Below are 20082 nucleotides of genomic sequence, written 5' to 3'. Positions count from 1 at the left end.
AGTACAATTTAACAACATCATCCCTTTGGCAAACCCTATTCAGCAGAGGTAACCACTGTTAATGGTGTGGTACAGTCTCATAGATCATTTTCTAGCACAGACAAATATTTACTAAATTCTAACACACCTGCCACTCCAAAAGATGGTTTCTTAGAATTAAGGAAAGATGGCTTATGCCTATAAAACCAATCTCATGTATAGGATAGATTTTTATTTTTGTGGAGGGGTTTGGTTTAACAAAAGCTAAATCATACCACCATTCTTTTCAACTTGTTTCTTTTTATTTAACAGTAGCTCTTGGACATTCTTCTCTGGCAGTACTTCTAGATCTATCTTATTATCTTTAGTGGCTGTTTAGCATTTCATACTCTGTACGTCCCATAATTTAATGATTCCTTCATTGCTAGACTTTTAGGTAGAATTTTTTTTAGCACATTCTGACCCCTGCTCCAGATGATAAAAAATTTTATTATCAATTCTTGTGCATATATTCTTTGTACATATATTATTTCATATTTATGTGTTTATGTTAGATAGATTTTCTAGAAGTAAGCCAATGTTATGTGCATTAAAAAATTGGTACTGTTAAATGCCCCTCCAAAAGTTGTACCAATTTATATGCCATAGAACAGGGGTCTTAATTTGGTAAATATAGGTAGGAGTCTGGGGCGGATTTTAGGGAGTGCATTTTTCTGAAGAGATGGTCCTTAGTTTCCTGTTGATCTGGCCTCTGCTCCAGGTGATGAGAAGAAGAATGTGAGAAATCCAGAACATTGCTAATGTCTGTTTCCTAACTGATCTATGCCTCTGTATAATATACCTGTTGTGTACCTGTCTGTGTCAGAGCACCCAACCAGTTCTCTCCCTTTCCTTACTGTCTGGCAGGAATGAAAGAGTTTTGGAGGCGATGACAGAAAGAGCTGAAATGGATGAGGTGGAACGTTTTCAGCCACTGCTGGATGGATTAAAAAGTGGGACCTCCATTGCTCTCAAGGCATGTATACCTATGAAACTTGGCCCAAAAGTAGAATTCAAGATAGAAAGACTTAAGTTCATTTGACCTTTTAAGAGAACACATGGAGTGGTTACCAATGATATATATTTCAAAGTTCTTTCTGAAGGGAAAATGATTACCCTTCTCTCCAAGAAGGCAGAGAAAGAACTGTCTTCCTCATTATGAGATGGAAAAAAGTCATGGTATTTATTTACAGGCTAGAAAAATCAAGGCCTAGAACAAATTATACCATAGAATCTCTGGAATCCTTTAGACCTCTGAACTCTCCAGACCTGTGTTTAAACCAAGTTGTATTGCTATATATAAGGAAGTCATTCTTGTAGTTTTTGTACTGAATCTTCTAGGTTATATTTGGGGGCCTCAGAATGCATGTAAAGAGAATGGAATCTTGATCTCTAGGAGTTAACATTGACACAGCTGCTGAATTTTCTTATTTTAGGTGGGATGCCTACAGCTGATCAATGCTCTCATCACACCAGCTGAAGAACTTGACTTCCGAGTTCACATCCGAAGCGAACTGATGCGCTTGGGGCTGCATCAAGTGTTGCAGGTGAGATGTAACACTTCATTAGAAAGGCTGGGCTGGTTCCTTCCCGCTCTTATAACCCCATCATCCCTGGGAAGACTTCGGTTTTCAGTTTAAAAACCAGGTTGAGGGAGTGCCCTGGTGGTCTAGTGGTTAGGATTCAGCACTTCCACTGCCATGGGCCAGGTTCAATCCCTGGTTGGGGAACTGAGATCCCGCAAGCCATGCGGCACGCCAAAATTTAAAAAATTAAAAAAGAAAAAAAAAAGGTTGAAATGTTTGGGCTTTTAACCAGCATAGGACACTTTTGGGTTCCCTGGCCTATACTTTTGCTGTTGACAGGACCTTCGAGAGATTGAAAATGATGATATGAAAGTGCAACTAACTGTGTTTGATGAACAAGGAGAAGAGGATTCCTATGACCTGAAGGGACGTCTGGATGACATTCGAATGGAGATGGAATATCCTTTTACTGACTGGGTTGAAGACACCAGACATTCAGTTGCATTCAGTTGTAGATCCCTGTAAGGAATGGTGTGGAGTTGATGACTTACACGAGGGCATTAGCCCTGTCTTCTTTGTAGATTAGGCAGGTGCCTTTTGATTGCCATTGGATATATTTACGTCATTGTGGACCAGAGAAGTTGGGAAAGGCGATCTGAGGGTTGCTCAACATGGAAGCAGCCATCAAAATTAGTATAGACCTCCTAGAACATGATAGCTTAGCTTATTAAAATGTAGAGCTGGTTTTGGGAGAACATAGACAAGTCAGGGAGTGAGGTTGTAATTTGCTCTCTTGTATGTGTCCATGAGACTGACGGGGAATAATTTGGTTACCTATTGATACTTGCCACAAGTGACTTTGAGGCAGTTACCTTTTTGTGTCTTGTCTACTGCTCGATTTTCAAGCCAAGTACTAGGAGTTTTCTATCTCTGTGTATAGTACCCCCTGACCCACTGGTCCCCTGGCCAAAGAAAGTTTATAGAGCTTAAAGTTTAGGGCAGGGTTTACAGGAGGAACAGCTGTTAGAATAGAAGTGGCATCTTGCTACTTCTCCCGAGAGTTGGGCAAGCTACCTGTCAAACTTAGTTTCTAAATATATGCTTTCCTTAGCCTCTTCTCCTTTTCCACTGACTTCAGTGAAGTCTTCCAGATTCTCTTAAACACAGTGAAGGATTCAAAGGCAGAGCAACACTTCCTGTCCATCCTGCAGCACCTACTCTTAGTCCGAAATGACTACGAGGCCAGGTAAGGTGGTATACCTGTGGGAAGTTTTGAATTTGAGCCTAAGTGGAGAGTGCAAACTTCTTAAATTCAAAGATTGTCTGTAGAGAGAAAAGGAAAAGACAAAGACATGGATTAGAGTTCATTTTTAGTTTCAGATTAAGGGAGTTGCCAGTTGTCCCTTTAATCCAACTGAAAGGCATCTCTGTGGAAGAGATGAGAGTGTATAAGGTGAACTGCCTCCCTCTTTTGGAATGGGGTGGTGGGGTGGAGTGAAGATGATAGCAAAGGAAGGCAGCCATTTAAAGTTGATTCATGTTGGAACATGAGATTCAAGCAGTAGAGTAGAGATTCAGCAATAGTAGTATCCATCACAGGCAGGATCAAGCTCGAATTTTAGATGGAAAAGGATTTGCACTCGGAGGCAGATGGCAAGAAGTTTTGACTATCTGAAGTAGATGGGGTAGCTGATGTGGAAGAGGGGGATTTCTTAGCATGGCAGCAATACTTGTTAATTTCATGAAAAGGTCTTTTCCAGAACATTTATCCTCAGGTCCTTCTGCTGTCAAAACAGTTACCTTTCTTGATCCTGAATACCAAAATTTTATTTTGGTTTTCCTTTAATAACCTTATTTTGTTTCTTCTGTAGACGGCAGTACTATAAGTTGATTGAAGAATGTATTTCTCAGATAGTTCTGCACAAGAATGGGGCTGATCCTGACTTCAAGTGCCGGCACCTCCAGGTTGATATTGAGGGATTGATTGGTAAGCATATTTGTCTGTCTGGTTCCATAAAACATTGCTTCTTCTGTCTTTCATTTTGCATCTTTCTTTCAGTGAAAATTTCAGAGAAGATACTTTTCTAGCCCCTGGTATTTCCATTTTCACCCTTTCTTAGGTGATATAACCAATACCTGTGCTAGGAATATATAGGCCTTTAGTTTATTTCTACATAATTCTAAAAATTTATCCTGTCTCATACACCACCCCACGTTTTGAAGGGTCTTCAGCTATTGTCTGCTACTCCTGCTGGTCCCAGAGATTCATGAGTATTACTTGTAGGTGTTCTCTGTGCCACCTGACATGGTGGCCTTACTGCATAACAGGCACTCAGAAATTATATGTTGAACTTAACTGAAAGTTCCATTTCTTTGTCTAGTACAGAACATTCTTGTCTAGTACAGAACATTAAGAACATTTCTTTGTCTAGTACAGACATTCTTTGTCTAGTACAGAACATTCTTTGTCTAGTACAAAACATTAAGAACATTTCTTTGTCTAGTACAGACATTCTTTGTCTAGTACAGAACATTCTTTGTCTAGTACAGAACATTAAGAACATTTCTTTGTCTAGTACAGAACATTCTTTGTCTAGTACAGAACATTAAGAACATTTCTTTGTCTAGTACAGACATTCTTTGTCTAGTACAGAACCTTCTTTGTCTAGTACAGAACATTAAGAACATTTCTTGGTCTAGTACAGAACATTCTTTGTCTAGCACAGAACCTTCTTTGTCTAGTACAGAACATTAAGAACATTTCTTTGTCTAGTACAGACATTCTTTGTCTAGCACAGAACATTCTTTGTCTAGTACAGAACGTTAAGAACATTTCTTTGTCTAGTACATTCTTTGTCTAGCACAGAACATTCTTTGTCTAGTACAGAACGTTAAGAACATTTCTTTGTCTAGTACAGACATTCTTTGTCTAGTACAGAACATTAAGAACATTTCTTTGTCTAGTACAGAACATTCTTTGTCTAGTACAGAACATTAAGAACATTTCTTTGTCTAGTACAGACATTCTTTGTCTAGTACAGAACATTCTTTGTCTAGTACAGAACATTAAGAACATTTCTTTGTCTAGTACAGACATTCTTTGTCTAGTACAGAACATTCTTTGTCTAGTACAGAACATTAAGAACATTTCTTTGTTAGTACAGAACATTAAGAACATTTCTTTGTCTAGTACAGAACATTAAGAACATTTCTTTGTCTAGTACAGAACATTCTTCGTCTAGTACAGAACGTTAAGAACATTTCTTTGTCTAGTACAGAACATTAAGAACATTTCTTTGTCTAGTACAGAACATTAAGAACATTTCTTTGTCTAGTACAGAACATTCTTTGTCTAGTACAGAACATTCTTTGTCTAGTACAGAACATTAAGAACATTTCTTTGTCTAGTACAGACATTCTTTGTCTAGTACAGAACATTCTTTGTCTAGTACAGAACATTCTTTGTCTAGTACAGAACGTTAAGAACATTTCTTTGTCTAGTACAGAACATTAAGAACATTTCTTTGTCTAGTACAGAACATTAAGAACATTTCTTTGTCTAGTACAGACATTCTTTGTCTAGTACAGAACATTCTTTGTCTAGTACAGAACATTAAGAACATTTCCTTGTCTAGTACAGACATTCTTTGTCTAGCACAGAACATTCTTTGTCTAGTACAGAACGTTAAGAACATTTCTTTGTCTAGTACAGACATTCTTTGTCTAGCACAGAACATTCTTTGTCTAGTACAGAACATTAAGAACATTTCTTTGTCTAGTACAGACATTCTTTGTCTAGCACAGAACCTTCTTTGTCTAGTACAGAACATTAAGAACATTTCTTTGTCTAGTACAGAACATTCTTTGTCTAGCACAGAACATTCTTTGTCTAGTACAGAACGTTAAGAACATTTCTTTGTCTAGTACAGACATTCTTTGTCTAGCACAGAACATTCTTTGTCTAGTACAGAACGTTAAGAACATTTCTTTGTCTAGTACAGACATTCTTTGTCTAGCACAGAACATTCTTTGTCTAGTACAGAACGTTAAGAACATTTCTTTGTCTAGTACAGACATTCATTGTCTAGCACAGAACATTCTTTGTCTAGTACAGAACGTTAAGAACATTTCTTTGTCTAGTACAGACATTCTTTGTCTAGTACAGAACATTCTTTGTCTAGTACAGAACGTTAAGAACATTTCTTTGTCTAGTACAGACATTCTTTGTCTAGTACAGAACCTTCTTTGTCTAGTACAGAACGTTAAGAACATTTCTTTGTCTAGTCCAGACATTCTTTGTCTAGTACAGAACCTTCTTTGTCTAGTACAGAACGTTAAGAACATTTCTTTGTCTAGTACAGAACATTCTTTGTTTAGTACAGAACATTAAGAACATTTCTTTGTCTAGTACAGACATTCTTTGTCTAGTACAGAACATTCTTTGTCTAGTACAAAACATTAAGAACATTTCTTTGTCTAGTACAGACATTCTTTGTCTAGTACAGAACATTCTTTGTCTAGTACAGAACATTAAGAACATTTCTTTGTCTAGTACAGAACATTCTTTGTCTAGCACAGAACATTCTTTGTCTAGTACAGAACATTAAGAACATTTCTTTGTCTAGTACAGACATTCTTTGTCTACTACAGAACATTCTTTGTCTAGTACAGAACATTAAGAACATTTCTTTGTCTAGTACAGAACATTCTTTGTCTAGTACAGAACATTAAGAACATTTCTTTGTCTAGTACAGACATTCTTTGTCTAGCACAGAACCTTCTTTGTCTAGTACAGAACATTAAGAACATTTCTTTGTCTAGTACAGAACATTCTTTGTCTAGCACAGAACCTTCTTTGTCTAGTACAGAACTTTAAGAACATTTCTTTGTCTAGTACAGACATTCTTTGTCTAGCACAGAACATTCTTTGTCTAGTACAGAACGTTAAGAACATTTCTTTGTCTAGTACAGACATTCTTTGTCTAGCACAGAACATTCTTTGTCTAGTACAGAACGTTAAGAACATTTCTTTGTCTAGTACAGACATTCTTTGTCTAGCACAGAACATTCTTTGTCTAGTACAGAACGTTAAGAACATTTCTTTGTCTAGTACAGACATTCTTTGTCTAGTACAGAACATTCTTTGTCTAGTACAGAACGTTAAGAACATTTCTTTGTCTAGTACAGACATTCTTTGTCTAGTACAGAACATTCTTTGTCTAGTACAGAACGTTAAGAACATTTCTTTGTCTAGTACAGACATTCTTTGTCTAGTACAGAACATTCTTTGTCTAGTACAGAACGTTAAGAACATTTCTTTGTCTAGTACAGAACATTCTTTGTCTAGTACAGAACATTAAGAACATTTCTTTGTCTAGTACAGAACATTCTTTGTCTAGTACAGAACATTAAGAACATTCTTTGTCTAGTACAGACATTCTTTGTCTAGTACAGAACATTCTTTGTCTAGTACAGAACATTAAGAACATTTCTTTGTCTAGTACAGACATTCTTTGTCTAGTACAGAACATTCTTTGTCTAGTACAGAACATTAAGAACATTTCTTTGTTAGTACAGAACATTAAGAACATTTCTTTGTCTAGTACAGAACATTAAGAACATTTCTTTGTCTAGTACAGAACATTCTTTGTCTAGTACAGAACGTTAAGAACATTTCTTTGTCTGGTACAGAACATTAAGAACATTTCTTTGTCTAGTACAGAACATTAAGAACATTTCTTTGTCTAGTACAGAACATTCTTTGTCTAGTACAGAACATTCTTTGTCTAGTACAGAACATTAAGAACATTTCTTTGTCTAGTACAGACATTCTTTGTCTAGTACAGAACATTCTTTGTCTAGTACAGAACATTAAGAACATTTCTTTGTCTAGTACAGACATTCTTTGTCTAGTACAGAACATTCTTTGTCTAGTACAGAACATTAAGAACATTTCTTTGTCTAGTACAGACATTCTTTGTCTAGTACAGAACATTCTTTGTCTAGTACAGAACATTAAGAACATTTCTTTGTCTAGTACAGACATTCTTTGTCTAGTACAGAACATTCTTTGTCTAGTACAGAACATTAAGAACATTTCTTTGTCTAGTACAGACATTCTTTGTCTAGTACAGAACCTTCTTTGTCTAGTACAGAACATTAAGAACATTTCTTGGTCTAGTACAGAACATTCTTTGTCTAGCACAGAACATTCTTTGTCTAGTACAGAACATTAAGAACATTTCTTTGTCTAGTACAGACATTCTTTGTCTAGCACAGAACATTCTTTGTCTAGTACAGAACGTTAAGAACATTTCTTTGCCTAGTACAGACATTCTTTGTCTAGCACAGAACATTCTTTGTCTAGTACAGAACGTTAAGAACATTTCTTTGTCTAGTACAGACATTCTTTGTCTAGTACAGAACATTCTTTGTCTAGTACAGAACGTTAAGAACATTTCTTTGTCTAGTACAGACATTCTTTGTCTAGTACAGAACCTTCTTTGTCTAGTACAGAACGTTAAGAACATTTCTTTGTCTAGTACAGACATTCTTTGTCTAGTACAGAACATTCTTTGTCTAGTACAGAACATTAAGAACATTTCTTTGTCTAGTACAGAACATTCTTTGTCTAGTACAGAACATTAAGAACATTTCTTTGTCTAGTACAGAACATTAAGTTCCATTTCTTTGTCTAGTACAGAACATTATTAAGAAAAATAAAAAGAACAAAGACTGCCCTTTGGTTATGTAGAAGGGCTTAGGCAGAGAGAGGGGAATACGAGAATTGGGAACTTGACTTCCTGACTGTTTGCCTTCTTTTTAGATCAAATGATTGATAAAACAAAGGTGGAGAAATCTGAAGCCAAAGCTACAGAGCTGGAAAAAAAGGTATGTATGAGAGATCAAAAATAATTGGAATATATCTTTCTTTATCTAAGGATTTTGATTTTTCTGACATGTGAAACAGTTACCTGTGATATATTCAGTGTTTAGCACACAGTAGCAGTTCCTAGGGGAACCCTTTCTGCTGTAGGTTACTCAGTGGAGAAAGTGGTGTGGATGTGATCATGAGGAGCTAGTCAGTCGTGAGTTTGCACAGTTCTTGGGCCCCTGAGCAGGAGGAAAGACAGGTGACACTCTCATATAACATTGACAGCACTTGGGTTTGCTTGGCGACTCAGGCCTTTTATCCATAGAACAACAGGAACTGGAATATGTCTGAATTCTCTTTGATTAAGGACTCCTATTGTTTTTGTTTTTTTAATTTTTTTTTTTTTTTTTTTTGCGGTACATGGGCCTCTCACTGTTGTGGCCTCTCCCATTGCAGAGCACAGGCTCCAGATGCGCAGGCTCAGCGGCCATGGCTCACGGGCCCAGCCGCTTCGCGGCACGTGGGATCTTCCCAGACCGGGGCACGAACCCATGTCCCCGGCACTGGCAGGCGGACTCTGAACCACTGCGCCACCAGGGAAGCCCAAGGACTCCTATTGTTGATAGGTTTTTGATCCTTGAGAATACTGGGATTGTGCACCTTAGCTGTCCTGGTTAAATGTCTTTAAAATCTTAGTTGTTGCTGTTTTTAAAAATAACTCCAAGTATAGATAGACTATGGAAATAATCCCTGGCTTCCCCCTCCTTTAACCTTGATTTTAAGGTTGAAATCATGGTGGCCTTTTTTCCAGGCATCCCTTGGGTCAGTGAGCTCAATGGATCAAGGATTAGCACAAAACAGTAAATTATGGGGACTAACACCTGGCCTTTGCTGAGTTGGAGAGCTTACTGGGAGCCTGATTTCTTTCTCCTCTAGCTGGACTCAGAGTTAACAGCTCGACATGAGCTACAGGTGGAAATGAAAAAGATGGAAAGTGACTTTGAGCAGAAGCTCCAGGATCTTCAGGGAGAAAAGGATGCATTGGGTTCTGAAAAGGAAAAAATTGCCACAGAGAAACAGAACCTGGAAGCAGAAGTGTCTCAGCTCACAGGAGAGGTAATATCTGAACAGAGAAGGCAGAGTGACCTGTAACTGCCATCAGCAGCCTCAGAGTGAGCTTGTGTTGGAGCAGGACTGTCACCTTACTCCCAGGGAGGGTTCAGATACTAATAGGTAATCTAGTTAGATGGCACATATTTTTAAAATCATAAGCTGTTTTGTTTTGGAAGTAAGTAATACATAGATGGAAAATTTGGAAAATACAGAACAACACAAAGAATAGATGAGTCACAGTACTACCCAGAAGTAAAGATAATAGCCTTCTAATAAATTTAGGAGTAAATACTAAATAAACTGTTCTCATATTTGCTATTTTTCTCTTATTTTAGTCATCTCTGGACAGATTTATGCCCACACACTCTCTGCAGTTATAGATATTTATATGATCTGTGATACTTGATAACTTGATCACCTAGGTGGTTATATAATTACCTGTATAGCACATATGTTAATTACATACCTAGAATATTTGATTTACTTGATCTTTGCATTTTCTTTCTTTTTTAAAAAATTAATTTATTTTATTTTTGGCTGCATTGGGTCTTCGTTGCTGCGCGCGGGCTTTCTCTAGTTGCGGTGAGCAGGGGCTACTCTTCGTTGCTGTGTGCAGGCTTCTCGTTGCGGTAGCTTCTCTTGTTGTGGAGCACGGGCTCTAGGCATGTGGGCTTCAGTAGTTGCAGCACGCAGGCTCAGTAATTGTGGCTCGCAGGCTCTAGAGCTCAGGCTCAGTAGTTGTGGTGCACAGGCTTAGTTGCTCCGCGGCATGTGGGATCTTCCCGGACCAGGGATTGAACCTGTGTCCCCTGCGTTGGCAGGCGGATTCTTAACCACTGCGCCACCAGGGAAGTCCCGATCTTTGCATTTTCTAATCAAAGGGAGAGTTTAACATAAACTTTGAAGTTGCCGTTTTAATGCAAAGCATACTGAACTAGGAACATGAAGACCTGAATTCTAGTTTTGTCTCTGTCACTAAATAGCTATGTGACTTTAGGTGGAGCCTTTCAACTGTCTGACTCCTTTCACTCCCTTCATGTGTAAAGTGAGAAGTTTGGATTAAGTAACTTCTTGGGTCCTTTCCAGCCCCAGTGGTCCCTGAAGTGGAGTGAGAAGTACTCCCATTAGGTGTTATTTCTTTAGGTTGCCAAGCTGTCCAAGGAACTGGAAGATGCCAAGAAAGAAGTGGCTTCACTCTCCACTGCAGTTACTGCTGCAGCCCCTCCTAGCAGTGCTACTTTTCCCCCTGCCCCTCCTTTACCTGGTGACTCTGGGCCTGTCAGTCCCCCCTCACCCTCTTTACCAGGAGAGGTTAGCACAGCCTCTGCACCCCCTCTTCCTGGGGGTGGGGCCATTCCTCCCCCACCACCTCCTCCTCCTCCTCTGCCTGGGGGTGCCTACATCCCCCCACCCCCTCCTCTGCCTGGGGATACCTGCATCCCCCCACCTCCCCCTTTGCCTGGGGGTGCCTACGTCCCCCCACCCCCTCCTCTGCCTGGGGGTGTTGGCATCCCCCCACCCCCTCCTCTGCCTGGGGGTGTTGGCATCCCCCCACCTCCCCCTTTGCCTGGGGGTGTTGGCATCCCCCCACCTCCCCCTTTGCCTGGGGGTGTTGGCATCCCCCCACCTCCGCCTTTGCCTGGGGGTGTTGGCATCCCCCCACCTCCTCCTCCCTTGCCTGGAGGACCAGGAATGCTACCTCCCCCTCCCCCTCTTCCTGGTGGAATCCCTCCACCCCCTCCATTTCCTGGAGGCCCTGGTATTCCTCCACCTCTCCCTTTTGGAGTTCCTGCAGCCCCAGTTCTGCCATTTGGATTAACCCCAAAGAAACTTTACAAGCCAGAGGTACAGCTCCGGAGGCCAAACTGGTCCAAGGTGAGAATTTCTGTCCATCTCTTCATCAGTAGATTTTAAGAGACCACTTCAGTTTCCTACTTTGTGTTTTGTGCATGGTTGGGTTTCCCTTTCTTATGGCTCACATCTGTCTGTCTTCAAGTTTCACTCATGTGTATGTTTATTCAGCAGATAATAGGCAAATCCTATATGCTGGATATCACTCGGGAGAGTTCTTCGAGCCCTATACTCTGCTACAAAACCTAAACTTATCCTTAAGTTAATATTTTTGCCCTTTTCTCTGAGGATATGAGTGCCATGGGATACCACACAGTTTGATAATAGTCATTTCACCAATCTGCAAGGTACTGATAAATTTTGCTGATCCAAAAGTCATGGATTTATGGATACAACTCCCTACCACTCCCACCCACCCCCACCCCGGTAAATAAGTTACACAGGATATGTTTGCATGGCACAGTGTGTGTTTGAGAGCGCTGTGATTCTGCATCAGCCTTTTGCTTCTGGAAACCAAGGTAAAATAAAGGAGCTTAGGGATTTGTTCATATAAAGTGAACAAATTTGGTACAGTTCACCACCCTGATGGGAAAAGTGTAATGTAGAGCAAGGGAAGATGTGAAATAAAGCCTTAATGCTTCTAAAAGTAGAGGATTTGGGGTTAGAAGGAGGATAAGCAGCATAACTGATTCTAGTTGTTGAATAATCACCAATAAACACATAACCTGGAATCATCGTCTCCTGGTCCCACCACAAAGAGCATAGCTGTTCTCTGTGTCTCAGGTTAGTCTTATTTTAGTATGATGTTGACAATAACCAGCCAGCTGCTTCTTTTGCATCTTAATCAGTTTTCTAGGATGGAAAGTACAGAGCTCAGTTTAGTAACTCTTAACACCTGCCTGTATCCACAGTTTGTCGCTGAGGACCTTTCCCAAGACTGCTTCTGGACAAAGGTGAAGGAGGACCGATTTGAGAACAATGAACTTTTCGCCAAACTTACCCTTACCTTTTCTGCCCAGACCAAGAGTGAGTCCTTTCCTCTTTCATGCAAAGGGCCAGTGTAGGACTTAGAACATTTGTTAAGGGGGTCTCCCATTTCTTTCCCTTCCCTGGGTGAGGGTTGAAGAGAGCTGGGAGTTCCTATTCAGAAGAAAATAAGCTGGTTTTGTATTCTGGGGATGCTGGAGTTGGCAAAGAGAACTGTTGCATGTACGTATTTTTCCCCCCAGTTTTTTTGCATGTAGGTATTTTACATGCATGTAGGTATTTTACACAAGTGTAACTTGTGGGGATATGAGGTTAATGTGACAGAGCTCAGGCTGGTCTGAGAGTATCATTTTGATGATACTCTTGAATGGATTCTGGCACTGCCTTTAAGGCGCCTTCTTTAGACCTACATATGTAATTGATAAGAGCTGAGCAGAGTCTTTAGTAGGTGAGGTGGCTGAACAACTGTGTTTGTAAAATAACAAAGAACCATATGTGATCCCTTTTCTTTTTTCCATTTCTTTCCAATATCTGATGCTTTCTCCTTCCTGGCACTTTGCTCCTGCAGCTTCAAAAGGTAAGAATACAGAAGAGCCTTGTAGTTGGGTCTCTTGAATATTAGAGAAAAAAAATGAAACAGATGTAAAGGGATTTCTCTTTAGAAAACTAAGACTAGAAATTGGGGATTGATTTCTCTTTTGCTAGGTTTTTCTTGAGAGTCCAGAAGGACCAGTAGCTCTGATGTTAGCTGACAGGGAAGAAAATTATTTTAAGTTGAAGCTACAATATACTTGCTCTTTCTTTGGAAGGTGAGGGACAACTTAAATAATACTGTTACTTTACATTTGTGTTGTATTTTACAAATTTCAAAGTGCTTTAACATATTCTACCCTATTAGGACTGCAAAGAAACCTTATGAGGTAGGTTGGGTGTATATTATCTCCGTTCCATAGCTTACATAGCCTTATTAGTTAGGTAGCTTGCCCGAGGTTTTATATGGCCAGATCCAGGGGTCTTGACTTCTGGTCTGTCTTTTCATATAAATTCTTGCTTTTCTTTTTCACCTTCATATCTTCCCCTTTATTTTAGAAGAGCTGATCTATTTTGCCCTTTTCTTTCTTCACTTCCTAATTCTTGTGGTTTCGTGCTGTCTTGTGATGGGACACTTACAGTTATTTCCCCAGAGGGATGCAGTATTTGCAAGATATTGTCATGTACCTAATGACAGTTATAACCTAATAATTTTGTATTTCCATCTTCTTCCAGCTTTTTTGTTTATTTAGAGGTTTATTATGACCCTAGTGATGACAATTAAGTGCAACTTCAGAGCACTCCTCCCTCCCCCTGCCAGTAAATAAGCATTTTTAAAGACAGTTACTACTTTTTTCCTTAAGTGATCTGATGGGACTAGGCTGCACTTCATTCTAATAAGATACCTAACAGAGGGAGTTTTCTGGTGGCCTAGTGGTTAGGATTCGGTGTTTTCACTGCAGAGGCCCGGGTTTCATCCCTAGTCAGGGAATCATCCCGCATGCTGCGTGGCATGACACAGCCAAAATACAAAAAAAAAAAAAAGAAAGAAAGAAAGAAAGAAAAGAAACCTGTGCCTCTGGCAGCCCCTAGTTACACATATGTATCTAGGAGTCAAAGATCACAGTGCTCAGGCCTGCCCTGTTGCCCTAGCATTCTGGGCAAAGTTGCCTTTTCCTCTAAGAGATATATCACCTTCTGAACTAAAGTTCAGCTCGGAGAATTACTTCTACCTGCTATTAAAAATGCTGTGATAATGACCACTTATACTACTCTAGAATATCAGCAAAGACTAGTTGACAATCAAAATCAAATTTGTAAGTTCACAGAATACATCCCTGTGTTGGCCTCTGGTGTCATTTTCTTTCTGGTGGCTGCATTCTGAGTGCCACTGCAAACGTACACTGACTCGGTCCCTTTTCCTGCCTGCTCTGTCACCATCCTTCTTTTATCCTGTACATTTGTATTGCTGTTGATTGCAGTGGAGTTTTCTGCAGTTTAGTGGTTTGCCTCGGCATTTTATTCCCACTGTGAATTGGTATGTAGTGTGTGTGTATGTATATATATATATATATATATTTTTTTTTTTTTTTTTGGCTGCGTTGGGTCTTCATTGCTGTGCAAGGGCTTTTCTCTCTAGTTGTGGCGAGCAGCATCCACTCTTCATTGCGGTGTTCGGGCTTCTCATTGCGGTGGCTTCTCATTGCGGAGCACGGGCTTTAGGCGTGCGGGCTTCAGTAGTTGTGATTTGCGGGCTCTAGAGCACAGGCTCAGTAGTTGTGGCACACGGGCTTAGTTGCTCCGTGGCATGTGAGATCTTCCCAGACCAGGGCTTGAACCCATGTCCCCTGCATTGGCAGGCAGATTCTTAACCAATGCACCACCAGGGAAGTCCTGGTATGTAGTGTTTTTTTTTTAATTAATTAATTTATTTTTGGCTGTGTTGGGTCTTCGTTTCTGTGCGAGGGCTTTCACTAGCTGTGGCGAGCGGGGGCCACTCTTCATCGCGGTGCGCGGGCCTCTCACTGTCGCGGCCTCTCTTGTTGCGGAGCACAGGCTCCAGACGCGCAGGCTCAGTAGTTGTGGCTCACAGGCCCAGTTGCTCCGCGGCATGTGGGATCTTCCCAGACCAGGGCTCAAACCCGTGTCCCCTGCATTGGCAGGCAGATTCTCAACCACTGCGCCACCAGAGAAGCCCTGTAGTATTTTTTAAATACCTAAGCAAGACCTTATCTCATCGTTTGTTATTTTCAACAGTGTAACCAAACTTTTTAATGTTCTTTTAGCCTTCAACTTCTGCCCTGGAAACTATTTTCTGTTCATTGATGATTCTAACTTCCTGACAGCTTTGGCTCCCGCCCCCGCCCCTTAAATTATTCTTAGAAATCTCTGTATCTTAATCTGAAAGGCATAAGTATGAATTAGTCAATTTAGTTTAGTGTCAGTATTGATTTTCATGTAATAATAATCATCATTAGTAGTTTGCTGCTACTTTGACGAAGGACATTTCTAGCTAGTCTTTAAATATCTTTACTTTAGTTAGCACTTTCAGGTGTTAAATTGGCACCCTGCCTTAATTTCCCAGTCTTTTTATTAGGAAGCACTAGAGAAGGTGTTCTTGAAAATTATTAAATCATGAACAATTTTCCAAACATCCTAAATCTTACTCATTTAAAACAATTCCTGGGATAGATTTTTTTTTTCCTATCAAACAAGTACTTATGGTTTACCCAACTCTAACAGTTATCACATGCAACGAAACCTTCCTGCTTGTCATCAACCACACTACATCTGTATGTTTCCAGTCATCTTCTCCCAAGAAACAAATGCTGCTCCCTTTAAAAATTATTTCTTCCTTGCATTTTCAGTGTTTTACTGACTTTAATGTTTGGTTTATTTTTTTCTTCTACATTTTCTTGCTTTCTTTTCCTTTGAGTTACTCTGCAAGTCTATAGTGATGCAAGCAGTATTTGAATGTCAGGGCTTGTTCTAGTGTGTATTTCTTGGTGACAGAACAGTTGCTTTGACATCGTGTACATGGGCATCAAGTAGCAGATGGAGGTGCTGCATGTGGACCCAGTGCCACAGTACCCACCGTGATCAGGGTAACTCATCTGCTCTGCCTTTTCTGATGCAGTTTTGAGCCTCTCTCTCTTGGTGCTCTGGTTGACAGACTTAATACAGACTCCTCCCAAGTAGCCCCTTTCTTTCAACATGGCCCCCCAAAAACACTTTAGTAAAAAAGACTTTAGGCTTCTAGAGTTTAGGTTTTTATCAGGTAAGGAATTTCAAGCTAAGAAAACTTCAGAGGTGAGGACTCAGAGGATCTAGAGCTCCTCAGTATGAAGGCAAGGTTTACTTTGCTTTTGGTGCTTTGAACATCTCTAGTATAACATTTCAGAATACCTTCATTCTTAATCCTTTTTTCGAGTAGGTAACCAGTTTCAGTTACCAAGTCTCTCATTCATAGCCTTAATATTGATGGTATAATTAAATGATAGATAAATACTCATTGCCACTCTATAACTATTTCATCTTCCAGATGAAGTAGAGATATGGGTTAAATAATTTTTTCAAGGCCTTATAGTAAGTGCCAGAGGCAGGATTCAGACTCCAGAGTGTGACTCCAAAGTCCTGCTCTAACCCCCTGCTTCCCAGATGTGTATGTCCCTGCCCTAAGAGCTTCTGAAAGCTTAGATCCAGACAGAAGCTTGAAGAAGGAGATATGCTGGCTTCTGCTACCACCTCATTCATTCTGTCACAAATATTCTTAAATTGGAAGTGACTCTTATGAGTACAAAAAAGGAACAACATTAGATTAGGGAAAGTAAGATACCAGATATTTAGGGTTGAAGAAGAGAAGCCATGTTCTGATTACAGTATATTCAACTCTAGCAAAACTAATCCAGCTGGAGAAGCACGACATGCATATCTAGTACATAGACATCTTGCTTAAATGATTTCAGCCCAGTAGTTGCCAGTCTTGATGAAGAAGTTATCTGGACACAAGGTTTGCATAATATTGCATTGTTTCATCTCTCACTTGCTAAACACAACTCTCTGCTGTTTGTTAAGCATAGCTGTATCCCCCTTATATTTTAGTGGTACCTGAAACCTCCCATATACTGATGGCTCCTCCAGGAATGAACATCAAAGAAAACATCCGCCTCACTCTTGACATCTGCCTCCTGTAGGTCAAAGGTCTCGAGCCACTGCTTCATTAAGGTTCAGGAAGATGTGTGCCTTTTACTAAGAAGAGCTAAGAGAGAGGAAGTGGTTCTCAAGTTTATACTACAGATTCTTTTACGCATTTTTCTCTCTTAAGGATTATTGTCTTGTTTCTGATCTCTTGACTTTCTGTAAATCAGGAATTTACTTAGTTGATTTATTCCTTGACAGAGAATACTTTGAATTTTGATTTGATAGGCAGTGCTGTAAAACTTTTAGTCCTTTTTCACTCTCATGCTTATGGTTATCAGCCAGGAGTCTTTTTTTTTTTTTTTTTTTTTTTGTGGTACGCGGGCCTGTCACTGTTGTGGCCTCTCCCGTTGCGGAGCACAGGCTCCGGACGCATAGGCTCAGCGGCCATGGCTCACGGGCCTAGCTGCTCCGCGGCACGTGGGATCTTCCCGGACCGGGGCACGAACCTGTGCCCCCTGCATTAGCAGGCGGACTCTCAACCCCTGTGCCACCAGGGAAGCCCTCAGGAGTCTTTTATCATGGTTTCTTTGTTGAATCTGCTTCTTGAATTCCTTGGGAACATGTTCAGTAGTTAAATTTTATTCTTTTTCATCTTCTCCTAGGGAGCATTTTCATCACTGTGGTGGTGGCCTCAGGTCATTATTTGTATGTACAAGATAACTAGTTTTTCATTCTGCTTTCCTTCTCTTACTCTCTTTTGTTGATATCATGATCCCATTAAAAGTATCACCTCTTAAAACGTAGGGTGGTAAGTGATAACTGATGTCCGAAGTACAGTGATGTTTTTCTTTTTTGGTTTATTCCTTCCTTCCAAAAAAAATTCTGCTCTTGTAAGATCCACAAGCTAATCGTCCTTAGTAGGTGTGCGGCGGTGGACAATATGTAGCATTAGACCCTCTCCCTGTTAAAGTATGAGGTGCATTTCAGGAATTACGAGCATCAGAGCAGTTCTACAAGTGGTTAATAGCAGTAATGTTGAAAGAACTCTGGCTAAAAAGTAAGATCCTGGCAAAAAGCTGAGAATTTCATAAACAGTAACAATATTCTAATTAGGATTTGACTGTCGGCCCAGATTCCAAGGTTTGTGCTGTAGTCGCGCAAGTCTGAACTATTGGTGACAAGCGGTAGGTTTACCTGTCTACTGCTGTCCCAGAACCTTCTTGCTTAAGGCTTCAGTCTACAACAGGAGCCTGTGTTGGGGAAGCAATCCCATCTTTCCCAAAAGGGATCTAAGGGTCTTTTTCCTTTTCCCTGTGATCCTTTTCTGTCCACTAGGTAGCACCCACCCAGTTGGATCTTTATCAGGAAACACCTTAGTGAATCTTTACAGCCTCTGCAACTTTATCCTCTAGAAATAAGATTTTCTAAGAGCTCCTCATGCTCCACCTTAGTCAGTGATTCTTTTGGCAGAAGGGTGTCTGTTTCATCAGTTCCCTACCCTTTCAAGTGTATAGGATTAGGACCAGAAGTGCTGCTCAAGTGAACATTTGTCTTTTAATTACTTGCTACTCTTGGATTTTGAGCAGGGTCAGGCCATTAGCTCAAAGCAGTTGGGAAGTTCTGTAATATCAGATAGTACTCCCTTGTGATTTAAAAACATCAATCTACCTGTATCACCTGGGGTTATGAGGACTCCTGCATGTGGAATAAGTACCACACTTCCTCTGGGTTGTGATCTCCCATCATCAGTGGTATAAAAGAAGAACCGCAACTACCCCCTCACATATCCCTCAAAACTCCAAACCTTGCCATCACTATTTGCCTTGAACCCACTGGATCTAATATTGTGTCATTTATCTAGGTTTATGCCACTCACCACAGGAAGGCGCAGACTCCCAGGTTCCCCTCATCTCCCATACTCGAATCCCCATAGGTTCTGTGTGTCTCCTATTCTGCCTCCTCCTGCCATCCCACCTGAGCTCTTGAAACCTGTCCACTGTGCCCTCAGGAATTCATGGTCCATTACTAACAAAATCTCCTATATCATCGACTTCACTTTGTTGCTCTAACAGAAACCAGGCTTTCCCTTTTGCCCTCTCGTGTGTTTTTTTTTTCCTCTCATAAACCTCACCCCAGTGGACCTGAAGATGGGGTAGATGTCCTCTTTGTTCTTCATTGCCACTTTCAGATCAGTCCACCTTTTTCTTTCCTAAAAACCCATAATTTTGAATCTCATGACATCAAGTCATAATCACCTAATTTCTCTCTTTGTGCTGTTGTCTACTAACACCCCAATTTATTCCTCTGTAGTACTCCAGTGCTGTTTCTTAAATCTTAGCAATTTCTGTATAAAAGGGTCATGATCCTCCCAATATTCTGGCCTCACATTTCCTGGCACTCTTCTTTTCTAGTGATGATCTGTCCTTCACCCCATCTCACCCATCTGTCTTACGGTCATCACCAGAACTGCAGCCCCTCCACGATCTCAATTTCATACCACCCACCTTCCATTTTTTTTCTTGTGAAAGATATAGTTTATGTCCAAAAAATATGTATCTATTGTTGCTGTAAAAACTAGATGTAATGCTAAGTGAAGAGAAATTGAACCATAGTAGCAGCACAAAATAAAATGCTGAAATAGTTTCATTCTAGAGAACACAAGACATGGTCACAGAATTCAAAACAGGGTGCTGTGGATGTGAGTTTAGAAACAGAAAAAAGATGAGGGGGTATTTCTTAATAGTACCACCTTCTATCTTTTTACCTTGCTGTCTTTGGTACCCTGACCCCAACAATCCTACAGCCCTACTGAGACGCCACTCCATTTATCCTTCAGTTTTCACTGTCCTTCACTTGAAGACTTTACTTTCTTCAGGTAAAATTATCATTAATAATTATAATAACCCTTCCCTAGGTTTTTTTTTTTTTCTTTCCCCATTTCTCTCTCATTTCATCTTACTTGGTTTGCAAGATCACAGTCCTGGTTATTAATTCCATCTCTATCCACCCTGCACCTGTAGCGGTGCAAGTGGACACACTGGA

At 40.2% G+C, this 20082-nt stretch overlaps 1 protein-coding gene across 1 annotated transcript in view; it reads left to right on the top strand.

Moving 5' to 3' along the window:
- DIAPH1 (diaphanous related formin 1) overlaps positions 1-20082 on the top strand; it is a 99552-nt gene that overhangs the window by 33906 nt on the left and 45564 nt on the right. Inside the window, exons 9-18 of the mRNA XM_067732072.1 lie at positions 886-994; positions 1455-1565; positions 1884-2002; positions 2674-2790; positions 3416-3531; positions 8371-8435; positions 9355-9534; positions 10675-11406; positions 12294-12408; positions 12938-12946. Coding sequence (XP_067588173.1) covers positions 886-994; positions 1455-1565; positions 1884-2002; positions 2674-2790; positions 3416-3531; positions 8371-8435; positions 9355-9534; positions 10675-11406; positions 12294-12408; positions 12938-12946 — 1673 coding nt within the window. The remainder of the gene's footprint in view (positions 1-885; positions 995-1454; positions 1566-1883; positions 2003-2673; positions 2791-3415; positions 3532-8370; positions 8436-9354; positions 9535-10674; positions 11407-12293; positions 12409-12937; positions 12947-20082) is intronic.

The sequence above is a fragment of the Pseudorca crassidens genome, chromosome 3, assembly GCF_039906515.1.
Source record: "Pseudorca crassidens isolate mPseCra1 chromosome 3, mPseCra1.hap1, whole genome shotgun sequence".
Lineage (NCBI taxonomy): Eukaryota > Metazoa > Chordata > Mammalia > Artiodactyla > Delphinidae > Pseudorca > Pseudorca crassidens.
The sequence above is the reverse complement of the archived record's forward strand: the minus strand, read 5'-3'. Positions and strand labels throughout refer to the sequence as shown.